Genomic DNA, 17,947 nt, shown 5'->3' with positions numbered 1-17,947 from the left:
CTTAGCGTACAAAGAGCTTTTTCAAATTTCAGATCTCAGATAGTTGACACCAGAATCAGATGACCTTCATTAAGGCATTCATACTAACAAGTCTAGCAAACATGAAAAATGTATAAAATATATAATAACCAAAGGACTCCAAACATACACACTCTAAGGATTCCATATATGTTTCTTGTTTTAAAAATTGCAGTATAGTTGATTTACAATGTTGTGTTAGTTTCAGGTATACAGCAAAGTAATTCGGTGAGATATATATGTATCACTGAATATATATATATATATTCTTTTTACACACATATAGTCTTTTTCAGATTCTTTTCCCTTATAGGTTATTACGGGGTATTGAATGTACTTTCCTGTGCTATACAGTGGGTTCTTGCTGGTTATCTATTTTATACATCGTAGTGTGTAAGGGATTCCATATATTTTAAAGAACAGTCCTTTGACTATGTTAGCATTCTGTTCTCTGAAAAAGACATTTTATAGAGAGAAGATTCCAATTTGATAAAAATGACTGTATTTTTTGTAAGTTTATTTGTTGAACTCTAGCTGATTTACAGTACTGTCTTGGGTTCGGGTATACGGCTTCAGATTCTTTTCATTATAGGTTATTACAATGTATTGAATATAGTTCCATGTACTATCCAGTAAATCCTTGTTATTTATCTATTTTGTATACGGTGGCATATATCTATTAATCCCATACTCCTAATTTATCCCCTGCCCTGCCCTCTCCCCTGTGGCAACTATAGATATGTCAAAAATGACTACATATGAATGCATGGAAGTGGAGGACCCCAGCCTTGTGAGCAGGTTTACAGGAGTTCCTGTTGTGGCTCAGCAGAAATGAGTTCGGGACTAGTATCCATGAGGATGCTGGTTCGATCCCTGGCCTTACTCAGTGGATCAGGGATCCGGCATTGCTGTGAGCTGTGGTGCAAGTGGCAGACTTTGTTTGGATTCTGTGTGGCTGTGGCTGTGGCTGTGGCTGTGGCTGGCCGCTGTAGCTCCGATTCAACCCCTAGCCTGGAATTTCCATATGCTGCAGGTGTGCCTCAAAAAGAAAAAAAGAAAAAAGAAAAAAAAACCCTCTGCCACCAAGACCAGTGTTGCCTAGATGTAGAGGCTGGAGCCAACTTCTTGGAGCCCATGAAAGGCTGTGTTTCATGGTCCCTCCTCTGACATACATAAAGGTCTCACCCCAAGCGCATGCCTCTTGCCTCAATGTTTACACAGCACAGAGGTGTGGATCCTCAGCCTCCCACAGAGAGCAGCTCTGCCCGCTCAGTTTCCACGTTCCACGCGCCTGGGTTTTGGTTTATGCATCTTCCTCCAGCCCAGAGACCCCAGTGCCCTATGTATTCTTTACCAGCCCTGTCTTCCACTCTTCCACACTTGCATGCCCTTCTCCTGGGTTTGTTTGTTTGTTTGTTTGTTTCCCTCTCTCTCTCTCCTTTTCCCCTTCCTTCTTCACCAGGCTTTTTCCACTGGACCCAGCAGCCAACAAAGCACAGAGTCTAGGTCCCAGGAAGGAACACAGTTGCTTTCCCAGCATCCTCCCTGCCCTTTTGCCCATTTGCATTCCTGGATTTTTCCTTGGACTTTCTTGCTTCCTTCACGTGTTAAGAGTACAAGTTCTGGGGCATTCCTGTTGTGGCGCAGCAGAAACGAATCCGACTAGTAGCCATGAGGTTCCATCCCTGGCCTCGTTCAGTGGGTCAGGGATCTGGCGTTGCTGTGAGCTGTGGTGTAGGTCACAGATGAGGCTCAGATCCTGCGTTGCTGTGGCTGTGGTGTAGACTGGCAGCTATAGCTCCGATTGGATCCCTAGCCTGGGAACTTCCATGGGCCGCAGGTGTGGCCCTAAAAAGAAAAAAAAAAAAAAAAAGAGTACAAGTTCTGGAGTCAGACAAACTGGGTCCACTCTACTGCCCATCAGCTGCGTGGACTTTAACACACTATTTCACGTCCCTGTGCCTCATTAGTAAAATGAGGAGATAACAATAGCACCTGCCCCAGAGGTGAGGAGAGCTAATCCTGATTAACATAAGGGCTTTTCACTACTATTCTTCCTCACAGGGTCAGGTGGGAGGGACCCCAGCTCCAGGGTACCTAGTGATTAGCTTAAGCCAATTAATATAGCTCATCCTTAGCCATAGTGACTGATTCAGGAGGAAGCCCAGTATTCATTCAGGCCAGTGAGGCACAAGGAGATTTGCAGGGGCTTCTGGAAAGAAAAGCTTCCTCTTTTTTCAGAAGGACCATTTCTCCTCCCCTGATTTGAACAAACCAACAGTAAAACAACATCTGTGAGGCAGCCAGGGAAACCTGAACTCCAAGTATTAGACGATATCCAGGAATGATTAATGTTAGGGGTGATAACAGTACTGCAGTTTTGTAAAACTCAAAGGTTATTTAGATACACATATTACAGTTTTTATGGGTGAATGTGTGGCGTCTGGAAGGTGCTTTAATATAGCCTACCTGACCCATGTCATGGGGGAAACAAGTGAAACAAGAATGACAAAATGTTAGCAGCATTGAAGCTGGATGACAGGAAAGTCCATGGGGATTCATGATCCTATTTGCTTTACTTTCATCTATTTGAAAATTTCCATTGTAAAAAGGTTTTTAAGTCTACTTGCTATAGAAGTCAAGGGCATTTTTCTCATCATGTGCCTGTGGATGCTTTTGAGTCAATTGGCTAAAAAATTCGGCATGTCTCTTTGCCTCTTCTTCTTCTTCTTTTTTTTTTTTGTCTTTTTGCCCTTTCTTGGGCCGCTCCCATGGCATATGGAGGTTCCTAGAGGGGTTCTTTTTTTTTTTTTTTTGTCTTTTTGCCTTTTTCTAGGGCCGCTCCCACGGCATATGGAGGTTCCCAGGCTAGGGGTCTAATCGGAGCTGTAGTCACCAGCCTACTCCACAGCCACAGCAACACAGGATCCGAGCTTCATCTGCAACCTACACCACAGCTCACGGCAATGCCGGATCCTTAACCTAGTGAGAAAGGCCAGGGATCGAACCCGCAGCCTTATAGTTCCTCATCGGATCCGTTAACCACTGCGCCACGAAGGGAACTCCTGCCTCTTCTTGAGGATCTTCTTGACCTTCAGCACTGAGGGCAAGAACAGGTCACCCAGGGCCACAGCAGAGGAGGGAGGCCAAAAGACAGAAGAGCTATGATTTTCTGTGGAACATTTATCAGAGCATGGCTTTTCTGCATCTGTGTATCAAATTAAATTAGTCCTCTACTCCTTCTGGCCTTAATCTATAGTGAAGCTCAGCATTTGTATAATTTAAATCACTCCTATCACTTCTTTGATCATAAAATAGGAGCTGGAAGAAACTTGAGGAACTACTCCCACTGAACCATCTTATTGTGCACCAGATATTCTAAGAAGGTGATAGGCAGGTGGGCAGGGTAAAATACTAGTCACTCTACTTGGTTTCATTTCTCTCTTGCTCCCATGAGAGACTAAAGAAGGAAACAAGATGCATGCCCCGCCTTTATTTTCTCTAAAAACTGGGGTAAAGGGGACTCTTTTTCTTTTCTTTTTTTTTTTTTTTGTCTTTTCTAGGGCCGCTCCTGCGGCATATGGAGGTTCCCAGGCTAGGGGTCGAATCAGAGCTGTACCCACCGGCCTACGCCACAGCCACAGCAACGCGGGATACGAGCTTCATCGGCAACCCACACCGCAGCTCACGGCAATGCCAGATCCTTAACCCACTGAGCAAGGCCAGGGATCGAACCCGCAACCTCATGGTTCCTAGTCGGATTCGTTAACCACTGTGCCACAATGGGAACTCCAAGGGGACTCTTTAGAAAAAGAAATCATCTATGTGATTGAAAACGGGAAAGTTCAAGCTTATATGGTGTTCTATGTCAATTATATCTCAGTAAAGCTGGGAAAAGAAATGTTTGCAATTTTCAGAAAGGAATTGGCAAAAGAAAATGGGAAGATCCAGCTTCAACAATGGCTCCGGGCTGCTCAGAGGAAGGAAGCAAAGCTGGCCAAGGTTGAGCCAAGATGTTCCCAAGTTAGTTGGGAACTGAAATTTGTCACTTGCCATCAGCCTCTACATGGATCAAATCATGAGCCACGGCACCTGCCAACCCACAGCAGCCCTTGAGCAGAGCTCAGGGTGGAGACTGGGAGTGAGACACTCTGTGCTCTGGGGAAACTGGAAGGACAGGTCTTCAGATAGATATTTTTACAAGATTTTAAGCCCAATTCTGACATCTCCTGATATCTGGAAAAACACTAAACTGCTTCAAGGTGCTGTCTATCCTCGTGATTAGTAGTAACTTTCATGAGACCAGCAGCAAACTTTCTAAAATGTGTGCATGGCTGCAGGCACCTCCCCCTCCCCCTTTACCACTTACATCTTGGTATTTCCCCTTTCTTCTTTGAGGTGGTATTTCAGAGCTGCCTGAAATATTGCCTCCTGGGCTGTAGGTAAGTAGGCAAAACAAAAGATATCCTCTGTGAATGCAGTCACTCCCAAGGAGGAGCCAGTGAACCTTAGGGAACTCAGGAAAGAAACAAAGAATACTGGCCCAGGGCTGCAGTGTACATCAAAGGAGTGATTCCAGGAAGCCCAGCCTTTTTTTTTTTTTTTTTTCTTTTTAGGGCGGAACCAGGCTAGGGGTTGAATCAGAGCTGCACCTGCCCGCCTACACCACAGCCGTTGCCAGGCGGGATCCAAGCTGCATCTGTGACCTACACCACAGCTCACGGCAATGCCAGATCCTTAACCCACTGAGCAGGGCCAGGGATCGAACCCACATCCTCATGGATCCTAGTTGCGTTCCTTAACTGCTGAGCCATGAAGGGAACTCCCAGAAGCCCAGACTTTTACATCTTCCCAGAGAAACTGGTTTTGTATAAATCTTATGTAAATGTTTATCTATAAATCTTCTGTTTCTACTATCTTCCCTTTGTTGCAAAAACTCACATATCCTAGCTTCCCCCCTCACCCCAGAGTGGTTTCTCAGGGCTACCTGAGATGCTGTCTCCTGGGCTTATGTCCTAATTTTGCCCCCCATAAAACTTAACTCTCAGGTTGTGCATTTTTTAAGTCCACATAGTCCAGACTGCAGACTGATATTTCAAAGAGGAAAGAGATGGGTCAGGTGTTTGAGTCTATGTCCCTGAAAATATGTAACATTGACACCTCCCGAGGGTGCTGGCTGGGGTTTCTGGTATTGGTGAGGAAATTGACTCAATTTCCCAGGTTCCTCTGCCATCCCTGTGCCCAGCCTGGCATCTGCCCAGTCCTCCTGCCCCGAGAAGGTGGCCGACTCTGCAAGTGTTCAAGGAAGATGCTCTCCAGGTATGAACCTCTTATGCCGAGAATCAGCCTGGTGAGAGGGTTAGGTGTGGGGAGGTTTTCCAAGGATCAGGAGAATCGAAGCAGGGCAGTGTTCGCGACAGCAGCCAGCCAGGTCAGTCCTTCAGGGTGGGCCATCTCCCCGGTCTGCGTTATGGCCTGGACCAGGCCTGATACAGCCGCGCCTCTTCCAGCAGCTCTACTCCCACTGGATTCCCAGGAGCTCGCAGCTGACGTTCCACAAGCGCTCGGCCGTTTTGTTATTCCGGGCCCTTGGCGACACCCAGGCCCTCTTGCAGTCACTGGAGGGCAGAGAAAGAGGGTGAATGTTCAGGAGTGAAAATGGACAGGCTGAAAACGTTTACAGCCTCTGCCTCAGCATGTATTTCTAAATGTATAAATAAATTGGATGAAAAGAAACTAACTGTATTGCAATGCAGTTTTAAAATGGTTTAAAAACAAATGTGGGGGGGGGGGAGTTCCCGTCATGGTGCAGCAGAAGTGAATCCGACTAGGAACCATGACATTGCGGGTTCGATCCCTGGCCTTGCTCAGTGGGTTAAGGATCCGGCGTTGCCATGAGCTCTGGATCTGGTGTGGCTGTGGCTGTGGCTGTGACTGGCAGCTGTAGCTCCAATTCAGCCCCTAGCCTGGGAACATCTATATGCTGTGAGCGTGACCCTAAAAAGCAAAAAAAAAAAAAAAAAAAAGTGTGTGGTATAGTAATGTGTTACCAATGTATTATGTGACAAGAGCTGGCTCTAGGTCTAATCACCATCAGTAGAGCTGCAGCTGCCAGCCTACACCACAGCCATGGCAACACAGGATCTGAGCCGCATCTATGACCTACACCACAGCTCACAGCAATACCAGATCCTTAACCCACTGAACAAGCCCAGGAATCAAATCCACATCCTCATGGATACTGGTCAGGCTCATAACCCACTGAGCCACAAGGGGAACTCCTTACATCCTATTTCCATTAGTGCCACCCTGGAGTCTGGGCATTTAACATTACTGCCTTAAACATGCAATAAAATATTATAAAGTCACTAAATAAAACTATTTTCAAATAATATTTAATTAATGGGAAAATGTTAGTGATGTGAGAAAAGTTCCCAAGCGAAAGTGACCTTCTGAGGTACCTGCTACAACTGCAATGTGAGATGAAATTATTTATAGTTTTATTGGGGACAAAGTCACAGTATCACTGCTGCTCCTGTGGTTTATTGCCTACATTCATAATCAAAGGAAATGCCAAATTTCAGATGGAGGTTAGTGGAGTTAAAGATTAAATTATCTTTCCAAGTTTACAGACCCCTTGAATTCTATCCACAGACTCATTTGTGCTCTGTGAACCCCTCAGTACCCCTGTTTTGTTTTGGGGGGACCAGATGGGGGGGCTGGGGCAGAGCACACTGCTCATGATGTTTTTCTTTAAGCAGAAGTTTTTTCTGGAGTTCCTGTTGTGGCCCAGCGGAAAAGAATCCAACTAGTATCCATGAGAATGCTCGTTCAATCCCTAGCCTCGCTCAGTGGGTTAAGGATCTGGCCGTTTCTGTGAGCTGTGGTGTAGGTCATAGATGCGGCTCCTATCCTCCTAGACTGCTATTTAATTGCTTCCTTACACTCTTTTCTCCTTTGTGTATATATAAAGCATTTCTCTCTCTTTCTTTTATACAAAATTGGCATCATACTATACCTAATTTGGGTAGGATATCTTGTTAAAGATGTACATTTTGGGGAGTTCCCGCCATGGCTCAGTGGTTAACAAATCCAACTAGGAACCATGGGGTTGCGGGTTCGATCCCTGGCCTTTCTCAGTGGGTTAAGGATCCAGCGTTGCCATGAGCTGTGGTGTAGGTAACAGACGCAGCTTGGATCCGAGTTGCTGTGGCTCCCGCGTAGGTCGGCAGCTGTAGCTCCAATTGGACCCCTAGCCTGGGAACCTCCATATGCCATGGGAGTAGCCTTAGAAAAGGCAAAAAGACCAAAAAAAAAAAAAAGAAAAAAGATGTACATTTTAATTATACAAGTAATAAATTAATACATGATCTTTAAAATTTGGTTTTCTTTTTGACCACGCATGCAGCATATGGAACTTCCTAGGCCAGGGATCAAACACACACCACAACAGTGACAATGCTAAATCCCCAACCCACTCTGCCACAAGGGAACTCCTAAAATTTATTTTTAAATAATAAATACCTAGAGTAAAAAGGTTAAAATCCTTCTTCACAACCCCCGACTCTTCCTCAAACTCCCTGGAAGTAACTACTACTGATGTTTTGTTGTGTATCCTTTCAGCCTGTTTTCTGTGCATTTACAGTGAATAATTATATAGTTCTATATTTTAGTTTTTTCTCATATCACTAACATTAATTAACTATCATTTGAAAATACTTTTATTTAGTGACTGTATAATATTTTATCCCATGTTTAAGGCAGTAATGTTAAACACCCAGACTCCAGGATAGCACTGTCTAACGGAAATATGATATGAGGAGTTTCTGTTGTGGCTCAGTGGATTATGAACCTGACTAGTATCCCTGAGGACGTGGGTTTGATCTGGCCTCACTCAGTGGGTTAAGGATCCAGTGTTGCCGTGAGCTGTGGTGTAGGTCACAGATGCAGCTAGAATCCAACACTGCTGTGTCTGTAGCATAGATTGGCAGCTGCAGCTCTGATTTGACCCCCAACCCAGGAACTTGCCTATGCTGCAGTGCAGCCCTAAAAAGCAAAAGAAAGAAAAGAAAAAAAGAAAAGAAAAGAAATATAATGGGAACCACAAATGAGAGCCACGTATGTAATTTTAAATTTCCTAGTAAAAATTTTTAAGTATTTTTTACAAGTAAAAAGAAATGGGCGAAATTAATCTTAGTAGCATATTTTCTTTAAATCAATACAGCCAAATCATTTCAGCATGTACTCAATATGAAATTATGAATGAGATAGTTTGCATTTCTTTTTTCATACTATGTCTTTACAATCTGGTGTACATGGCACATTTATAGCTTGTCTCAGTTGGGACTCGCCCTATCACAAGTGCTTAGTAACCACGTATGGCTTGTGGTCACTATACCGAACAGCACAGCTCTAGGGCCAGACTGCCTGGGTTTAAATCCCAAGTCTACCACTTACAAATTATATGACCTGGAGCAAGTTAATTATTCCCTGCCTCACTTTCTTCATCTGTAAAGTGAAGATAGTAATATGATATACCTTTCAGAGGTGTGGGGATTACATGAATTAATACATGTCAGACACATAGAAGTGTGCCAAACCCTTTGTAAGAACTCAAGCAACTTTGGCTATGATCATTTATCCACTCTTCTATTGTTGGACACTGAGGTTATTGCCAATGCTTCAGTTCACAAGTGATGTGCCAATGAACCACCTTGAACCCAGTGAGACAGAAGAGCAGACTGGGCTGGATTGAGTCATGGAATGGGAGGGAGATTTAATCCCAGACTTTTCTTTATTCCCAAACTCTGACTACCCGTCGAGTTTGTGATAAATCTCAACACCAAAATGTCTATATTTTATATTCCAACAGATACTTGGCAGCACTAGGAAATAGAGTTCACATTGGGGAGACATGACTTTTCCCTGGAGCTTTGTGCTATGTGTTATTAAAGAATTCATGAAGGGGGAGTTCCCGTCGTGGCTCGGTGGTAACAAACCCAACTAGTGTCCATGAGGCCTCGGGCTCAATATCTGGCCTCGCTCGGTAGGTTAAGGATCCAGTGTTGCTGTGGTGTAGGTCACCGACACAGCTGTTGCAGTGGTGTAAGCCGGCAGCTGTAGCTCCAATTCGACACCTAGCCTGGGACCTTCCATATGTTGTGGCCCTAAAAAGACCAAAAAAAAAAAGAAGAAGAAGAAGAATTTATAAAGGAATTCAGCCAAAAACTTCCTAGGAAGGGAAATATGCTCCAGAGGCCTGCTCGTGTTCTTTCCATGGTCCAACCTACAGGGATAGTCTTTTTTAACAGCTCTCAGAAAGCTACAAAACTTACCTGGAAAATGTGGCACACAGGTTTCCAACAGAGCCAAAAAACAAATTCTTGGTTGGCCTACACCACAGCCACAGCAACGCAGGATCCGAACCGTGTCTGCAAACTACATCACAGCTCACGGCAACGCTGGATCCTTAACCCACTGAACAAGGCCAGGGATCGAACCGGCAACCTTATGGTTCCTAGTTGGATTCCTTTCCAATGCGCCACAACGGGAACTCCTTGCCACCTTTCAAATGTAAGTTTCTTTAGAAAAGTAACAGCTTTTGGTTTACCGGCCCAACCTGAACCTGGATTCCACGGTCATGCAGAAACTCGGTCACTGGTGGGGGGCGGGATGCCAAGCCCGGGAGCCTCCGCACCTGAAGTACTTGCCGCTCAGGGGCTCCAGGCCCTCGGCCAGGGCGCAGTGCAGGCTGGTCTGGGCCCCCTCCCGCGCTGTTTTGAGGAAGGGGGAGAAGAGCCGCCAGAGCAGGCACAGCAGGAAGGAATGCCGGACCAGCTCAGACCGGACGATGCCTGGGTGCACTGCGTACGTGGTGACCCCCGTGCCTAGGACAGAGAGGGCACAGTTAGACCAGAGACACATTCCCAGCCCAGGGAGACAGCTCATCTCCTGCAGCAAAACGCACAGGTGAGAAGAAAGGAGGGACTCAGGAAACAGAGTCCCAGTATTCAGAAGGTACCTCTGCTAGCCAGGTAGAATCTCACTAGGAATTCATTGATCTCTTCCAGAAAGATCTATATAGCCTTCCCGCTTTATGTGCTCCTAAAGGAATGCTTGGTTGAAGGTCCTTCTGTTTCAGTGTCATTTCAATCTTTGGCTTAAGTGGTATCTTTGGAATTTCTATTGGAGGGGCTTAAGGGTAGCACTCTGGTTGGAATGGAGGAGGCCAGGACCTTGGTGTGAACTGAATTTGCTGGACAAGCACGGTTTAGGAGGTGTAGCTTGAGGGGGTGTTGATGGAAAGGATGAGGGTTTGCATGCCCCCAAGACACCCCTGCTGCCTCCACAATTTTTCGTACTTATTATGTTCAAGGGCTGTGCTACCTGTTTTTCGTGTTATCTCATTTGACTCTCAAAGAGGTTCATGAGGTAGATAATATGAAGGAGCCCATTTACAGCTGAGGAAACTGAGTTCTCATCACAAACAGGTTAGGTAAATTGCCCAAGGTCCCACCTAGGAGGTTGCAGGGCCAAGATCTGAACCCGATGTAGAATAAAGAGCATGGACTTCCATAGACTGGATTTGAATCCTGGCTTAGCTAGGAATTAATATATCTTGCTTGGGCGAGTTTCTTCATATATCTGTGCCTATCTGTTCCCTCGAAGGGAGGGGAAAAATAATAGCACCTACCTCATAGGAATATTGTGTTAAATGAGTTAAGACATGACTAGTACACGGCACACACAGTCTCAATCATTACTGTCATTATTAGTGTTTATTTTAATAATTACCCTATTCTTCTGCTGTCTGCATTCTGATAGTAAATCCCGCTTTCCCCATTTTCTCTGGCTCATTGATGTAGCAACTGGTCCTCCAGATTCACAGATGTCAAAGCCAGCAGCTCAACAGAAACACCAGGGAGCACAGAATCATAGGATTAAGAGTGGCCTGACCTCCTTTCACAGCAGAGGGGATGAAATTAAGGGAAATTTTGTTTTTTGTTTTTTTGTTTTTTTCCTTCTGTGTCACACTCCAAGCATGTAGAAGTTCCCAGGCTAGGGGCTGAATTGGAGTTACAGCTGCTGGCCTACACCAGAGCCATAGCAACACAGGATCCAAGCCGCGTCTACAACCCACACCACAGCTCGAGGCAATGCTGGATTCTTTAACCCACTGAGTGGGACCAGGGATTGAACACACAACCTCATGGATACTAGTCAGGTTCATTTCTGCTGAGCCAAAACAGAAACTCTGGGGTCAAAGTAGGTTAAAGGGACATGTTCAAACACACACTTGTCTAGTAGCTGGTCAAGCAAGAACTCAGACCCAGGGGTCTGAAATCCAGCCCCAGCTTCCCGACTCCAGGCAGTGGGCAGCAGCTCTGTAGCTCAACTCCCCCAAGTAAACCTCAACAAATGGCGCAGAGAAGGAAGCACCCTGTTTTAAAGCGGGGACCCCACATTCTAGTCCTCCCTTCTTCACTTGCCATTTAATCATGGACTGGCCACTTGTTTGGACCCATAAAATAGTAAAAACAGGAATTCCCACTGTGGGGCAGTGGAATCAGTGGTGTCTCTGGAGTTCGGGGATGCAGGTTCAATCCCCAGCCTGGCACAGCGGGTTAAGGATCTGGCATTGCTGCAGCTGTGGCATAGGTCACAACTGCAGCTTAGATTGGATCCCTGGCCCAGGAATTTCATATGCCACCGAGTGGCCAAAAAAAAAAAAAAAGTAACACCTTTCTGCCTGTTGCAAAAAGTTGTGAAAAGATCAGATAATAGATATAATGTGTGACAAAACGTATAAAGTTTATAAGTTCCTGACCCCTGTTCAATTTTAAGCTTCCCAAGGGCAAGGACTGTTTGCATATGGTTCATAACCTCATTCTCCTTAGTGCCCAGAGCCACCCATGAAATGTGCATGTCTGACCTCCTGACTTCAGGAGTTTCTGTGAACCCCTAATCTGGAGTGAAGACCCTGCTTTTGCTGTCTTAGCCCTGGCCCTTTCTCCAGACTCACCTTGGAGCCTCTTGGCCAGTTCCCGAGTAAAGAGCACGTTGGCCAGCTTGCTGTGGCAATAAGCAAAACCCCGGTTGTAGTGCTTCTCACCCTGGAGGTCGTGGAAGCGAATCTTGCCAGCATGGTGGATCACGGATGACAGGTTCACCACCCGTGCGGGAGCAGACGCCTTCAGCTGCTCCAAGAGCAAGTGCGTGAGAAGGAAGTGGCCTGTGAGGAGAGCCAGCAAGGGAGATTGAAGAGTGGAATGGCAGCCTGGGCTCAGGGTGTGGGAACGAATGATAGGACTGCAGCATTAGCTCACTATCTTCTGGGTGTGAACATTGGATGCCTTGAGTAACTTAATGCTAATGGTCAGTCAGTCTGAGTTAGTGGGCTCTGCAAAGCAAGGGGCAGAGCTAGATTCTAGGTAAGGCAATAGAGAGCTAATCTATACTTATTTGTGCCTCTGTCTTTGCCCCAGTCAGGAGTAACTGCTGGCTTTTGACACTTTCCTCTGGCCATGATCACACAACTGTGGGCATGTACAGAAAGAAGGATGGAATAGTCAGGGAAAATAACATTTTCCTAGGAGCTGAGAACATGTTCTATGGTCTCCTCACTAGAGCCATCACCTTGAACTCTGACCCCTGGCCTCTCTCATACCTCAAGTCCTCAAGGTCTGCCTCCTCCAAAGAGCAACCCTTGGCCCTCAATAATAGATATGACCCCCGCCGGCCAATCACAGACTTCTGTACCCCCTACCTCTGGCCCTGCTTGGCAAGCCTTGCACTCCCAAGGTCCCATTCCAGAATGACATTCTTATTCTCTCAAGTTTAGACATTTCCTAATGGTATGAGAGGAAGGAGCTCTTTTTTTTTTTTTTTTTTTTTTTGCCATTGCTTGGGCCACTCCCGTGGCATATGGAGGTTCCCAGGATAGGGGTCTAATCGGAGCTATAGCCACGGGCCTACGCCACAGCCACAGCAACGCCAGATCTGAGCCATGTTTGCGACCTACACCACAGCTCACGGCAACGCCGGATCCTTAACCCACTGAGCAAGGCCAGGGACCAAACCCGCAACCTCATGGTTCCGAGTCGGATTTGTTAACCACTGCGCCATGATGGGAACTCCAGAGCTCACTTTTTTTTTGTACTGGTTAGGAGAGGGATAATGAAGGAAAAACTAGTATCTCCAGTTTTTTGGAATCTTGATCTCTGTGAAGACCAGTGGAGATTCTCAGCGCTGGTATAGGGTCATCTCCCTACAGAGAACATGGCATATGCTTTGCTTTTCAGTCACTCAAGATATTTACCCAGGTGGTTGACTCCCAGGTGGGTCTCAAAGCCATCCACTGTCTTGGAATATGGACACATCATCACTCCAGCATTGTTGATCAGAATATGGAGCTGCTTTTCCTCTAAAGGACACAAACAAGGAGACCACATGGTTAGCAAGAATCCAGTAGCTGCCTGTCCCAGTCCTGAGAGTTTGTTCCCTGCCTCTGGACCTGTCTCAGGGATATCAGTAACCACTGCCATTGGGCTTCAAATTTCAGTTGCTGATATCTTCCTGGACACCATTCATTCATTAGTTGGGCATGCAGTACTGTCTCTGACACAGGCTGGGCATTGGGCATGCAGTGGTCAAACAAGATAGACATGCACCCTGTCCCTCATAGATTTCATAGTCCTTGGTAGAAGCTAGTTATTTTCCAAGATCCGGAAGAACTCTGGCAGCAGCATAACCTCCTCTAGTACCTGTGGCCACAGAAAGTTGGTTCTCAGGATGAAAGGGGAATGGGCATCAGGGCCACACCTTGATGCCAAGGTGCGAGCCCAGACAGGGAGCTGACACCTCCAACATTCCCATTGCTGAGGCAAAAGGATAATAAGGATCCTGCCCAGCCTGTTCACCCGCCACCCCGTGCCAGTTCCTTGCCCTGCTGGTTCATGTGGTGGAACCCGTCTGGTGGGATCCATGATGGTTCTGATCTAAAGATCAGAGATGATCCAGGGTGGGGCAACTATTCCCACACCCGGCATCCTGCTTTCCTAGCTACCCACCGGGCCTCACCTGTCAGAAAGCCCTCAGCAAAGGCTCGGATGGATTTGGTATCAGAGAGGTCCAGTTTCCGCACCAGCACCTGGGAGTTCTTTGTATCAGCTCGGATTTCACTGGCAGCAGACTCCCCCTTCAGTACGTCTCGGCAGGCAATGTATACTCGGGCTCCTGGGGCCAAGACAAACAGAGGGCAATGTGTTCAGACCCTGGGCTGAAGAAGTGTCTAGTAAGTGAGCTTGGGGCTGGTGGACGGAGCATTCCCCCCACCCCCCCAAAGCAGAGGGTAGCTGTATTGCCACTTCAGGATTCTTCTTGCTCTCCAGGCTGTGAATCCTGGTTCTGGCACCCTGATTTTTTTTTTTTTTTGGTCTTTTTTGGGACCAGCACCCATGGCATATGGAAGTTCCCAGGCTAGAGTTCAAATTGGAGCTACGGGAGTTCCCGTCGTGGCGCAGTGGTTAATGAATCCGACTAGGAACCATGAGGTTGCGGGTTCAGTCCCTGCCCTTGCTCAGTGGGTTAACGATCTGGCGTTGCCGTGAGCTGGGGTGTAGGTTGCAGACGCGGCTCGGATCCCGCGTTGCTGTGGCTCTGGCATAGGCCAGTGGCTACAGCTCCAATTCAACCCCTAGCCTGGGAACCTCCATATGCCTCGGGAGCGGCCCAAGAAATAGCAACAACAACAACAACAAAAAGACAACAAAAAAAAGACAAACAAAAAAAAAATTGGAGCTACGGCTTCTGGCCTACACCCCAGCCAGAGCAACATGGGATCGGAGCCACGTCTGCCACCTACACCCCAGCTCACGGCAACCCCAGATCCTTAACTCACTGAACGAGATCAGGGATCGAACCCACGTTCTCATGAATACTAGTCGGGTATGACAGGAACTTTCTACACCCAATTGTTAATGCGGCTTAGGATCTCCTTTTAGAATAACTAACCTGAGAAACATTATACACAGACATCATTGTTGTCTGTGCTTCATAAAATAGGGAAGGAGCAGGAGGGAAGGAAGGTTTGTTTAAGGCCACAGAGTAAGGGTGTCACAGCTGGACTTGAATCCCAGGTTCCTTGAGTTCCTGGTCAGAGCCTCCAAGCCCAGGAGGAAAGACAAGGGAATTGGGCAAAGCTCCTAGCGAAAAAGGAGCTGCCCTGTGCACACGCAAGGGAAGGACTTGCCTCTGCGAGCGAGCTCTCTGGCTGTTTCCTTGCCAATGCCCGTGTTGGCACCCGTGATCACCACCACCTTCCCGGGAAGCTGCATGTTTGTCCTACAAACCCCACCAGCAAAGAACTTCCTATAGGTAAAGGAAACAAAACTTTTATGCACCATCCTTGCCAAGCCCAGACTGAGATACTTAAAATCCACCCAGTCTCAAAGAGGGATTTCTTGCCGTTGCCGTCAGGAGACCTAAAGAAGCTAATCTTCAGGGGACAACGACTTCCCAGTGAGCAAGGCAGGTTGGGAGGTCATGTGCCCAGAAGCTGCACAAGATCATTTGGGTAAAGAGAATAAGTGCTCTTGAGCCACGACTAAAGCACATGTTCCCTGTTAGATAGTAAAGCTGTCTCACTCTTCCTTGCAGAGGTTTCTGGAGGTCAGCTTCCTTCTCTGACCTGCACTAAAAATATGAGGCGGGGGTGGCCGTATGTGGAATCAATGGTCCTGAGCCCTAGGTCTTTAATAAGCATCAACAGTGGGTAAACTATGTACAGTGCCTCCAAGGGTCCCATATACAAATAAGGCTCTTGAGCTGCCTCTCTGGTTTCAGAGAAGCCAGAATAGTCTGCCATCCTCTAGAGATTTCATTTCAGCCATCAGCACACAGAGGGAAAATCTCCCTTGTCAGACCTCTGTGCAGAGAGCATCCTTTTACATAGAGTTGACTTGACAAGTTCCCAAAAATAGGACAGGAGCAGGCAGAACTAACATTTTCTGAGCATCATCTGGCTTCCAAGCACTAGGCTGGGCACTTTCCACAGGGAATTTATTTTAATTCATTCTCAACTACTCTGTTATTATCCACATCATACAGTGGAGAAAGCCAAGGCACTTGCTCATGGTGGCAAAACTGGAATTCCAACCTAGGCTTCTATGCCTGGATCTAGAGCAATATCCTGTCCTTGTTATGTCCACTTGACCTTCTGCATCATCAGCAATTGAAAAACTCTCTACTCAGAGCAGACATTTCTTTGACGTCTCCAGAAATCTCAGAGCAAAAGAGCAATCCCAAAATGTTCCTTGACGGTAGCCTGAAAGGGAAGAGAGTGTGTCTCCTTCCCCAGAAGCCTGGTACTTAACAATGCACCCCTTGGCAGTGACCACCCACGGTGACACAGCAGGGCCACCTTGACCAGGGAGTCAATGAGGGAGCTCTTCAGAGGAACCCAAGGGAATAGAATGAAAGTGCAAGAATTCCCACCTAAGTTGCCTATGAAGCCACTTAATAGAGTCCATTCAGCCTTCCAGTAGCACCAGGATTCAAACCAGCGCCCCCTCTCCCAGCCCCAGGTGCTTCCTTCTCAAGTTCCACCACAGCATTCATACCTCCTTCCCTCCTGCTGCTTCTGCCCTGACTTTCTCTCCCTTGGCCTCCATCCCCTTCTCTTCTTTCAGCAGCTAAGAACGTCATCTACCTACAGGCTCTGTGGCTCCCAGTTCAGGAGTTTATAAACTATTGAATGCGTTACTGAATTAAGACAAACCTGATGGATGGAGCTGTCACATACAGGAAAAAAAGGAAGGAGGTGAGCAGTCCCAAGACAGCCAGCATCGTTTCAACTGCTTTACTTGCTGCCGCCTCTGCAAAAGGAACTTCGACTCCACTCTGGCTCAGGCTCGGGCTCCTCCTGGTCTGGCTCCAACTCTTGGCTGCTTCTCTCTGCTTCCCTCTCCTCTGCCTCCTCTCGATCCTGGGTGCTCAGCAACAGCCTGGCTCTCAGCGTAGCCCAGAATCCTATTTAAATCTGAGAGCTGTCAGAGCACAGCCTGCTGGGAGATGTAGTCCTGGGGGAGGAGGACGGAGAGAAGAGCAGAACCTCACCCTCACTGGAAGACAGAAGGAGGGGAGATGGAGAACTGTCCCCTAACTCCTCAATTATTGCTCTTGTCTAGGGAATATCTGCTCTCAAACACCCCACCTTCGCTCCTGCAAAACAGAATATCTAACTTTAGCAACAGACCCCATAATACTTGAAATACAAGTGTGATGAAAATAGAAAGACAAGGAAGAAACCCCCAGAAGAATGGTCAAAGAATTCAGGAGAGTGGTTTTCCTGGTGGGGAAGGGGTAGAGCCTGGGCTGGAGGATGTTGGTATCTTCCAGAGCATCTTCCAGGGGGCTGATAGTGTTCTTTCTTTGAGGTGGGTGCTATTACAGAGGTGAACTCCCTTTGGGAAAATTCACTGTCATGCACTTGATTTGTGCACTTGACTGTGTCTTATGTTCTGTTTCAATGATGTTAACCAATACACATACATGCCCAAGACAAGGAATAATGTTTCAGTGCATGGGTTCTAGAATGGGCTTCCTGGTTCAAATCTGATTTATTTATCAGATCTGTGGCCCTGAACAAGTTACTAAATCTCTCTGTGAACTCAGTTTCCTCACTTGCACAATGGGCATAATAAAAACATACACCTACCTTTTTAAGTGATAAATATGTAGAAGATTTAAGACAGAAACTAGCACATTGTAGTCACGGTATAAGAGTTGGCTGTGTGGGAGTTCCCATTGTGGCTCAGCAGTAATGCACCTGACTCATACCCATGAAGATGCGGGTTTGATCCCTGGCCTCGCTAGTGGGTTAAGTATCCAGTGTTGCCATGAGCTGTGATGTTGCTCAACAGATGTGGCT

General features: G+C 46.7%; 1 protein-coding gene across 1 annotated transcript; it reads right to left on the bottom strand.

The window, feature by feature from the left end:
- Nucleotides 1–5,062: 5,062 nt before the first annotated feature.
- Nucleotides 5,063–17,049, bottom strand: RDH12 (retinol dehydrogenase 12). Its single transcript, XM_047795578.1, has 7 exons — nucleotides 16,796–17,049; nucleotides 15,269–15,387; nucleotides 14,098–14,253; nucleotides 13,337–13,441; nucleotides 12,041–12,250; nucleotides 9,716–9,905; nucleotides 5,063–5,636 (listed from the first exon to the last, which is right to left on the bottom strand). Exons 1-7 carry the CDS (start codon nucleotides 16,861–16,863, stop codon nucleotides 5,534–5,536), a joined length of 951 nt encoding a protein of 316 aa, XP_047651534.1. The 5' UTR covers nucleotides 16,864–17,049; the 3' UTR covers nucleotides 5,063–5,533.
- Between the last annotated feature and the right edge of the window lie 898 nt (nucleotides 17,050–17,947).

This window comes from Phacochoerus africanus, chromosome 9, assembly GCF_016906955.1.
Source record: "Phacochoerus africanus isolate WHEZ1 chromosome 9, ROS_Pafr_v1, whole genome shotgun sequence".
In the NCBI taxonomy this organism is placed as follows: Eukaryota; Metazoa; Chordata; class Mammalia; order Artiodactyla; family Suidae; genus Phacochoerus; species Phacochoerus africanus.
This window is presented reverse-complemented; position numbering and strand designations above follow the sequence as displayed.

Bases quoted from the DNA above. Each gene is read 5' to 3' on its own strand.
- RDH12 (XM_047795578.1), bottom strand. From the start codon at position 16,863: ATGCTGGCTGTCTTGGGACTGCTCACCTCCTTCCTTTTTTTCCTGTAT. The intron at 14,254-15,268 runs GCAAGTCCTTCC...TCTTGGCCCCAG, and splicing joins CAGAGAGCTCGCTCGCAGAG to GAGCCCGAGTATACATTGCC. The intron at 13,442-14,097 runs GTGAGGCCCGGT...TGTGTCCTTTAG, and splicing joins TGCTGAGGGCTTTCTGACAG to AGGAAAAGCAGCTCCATATT.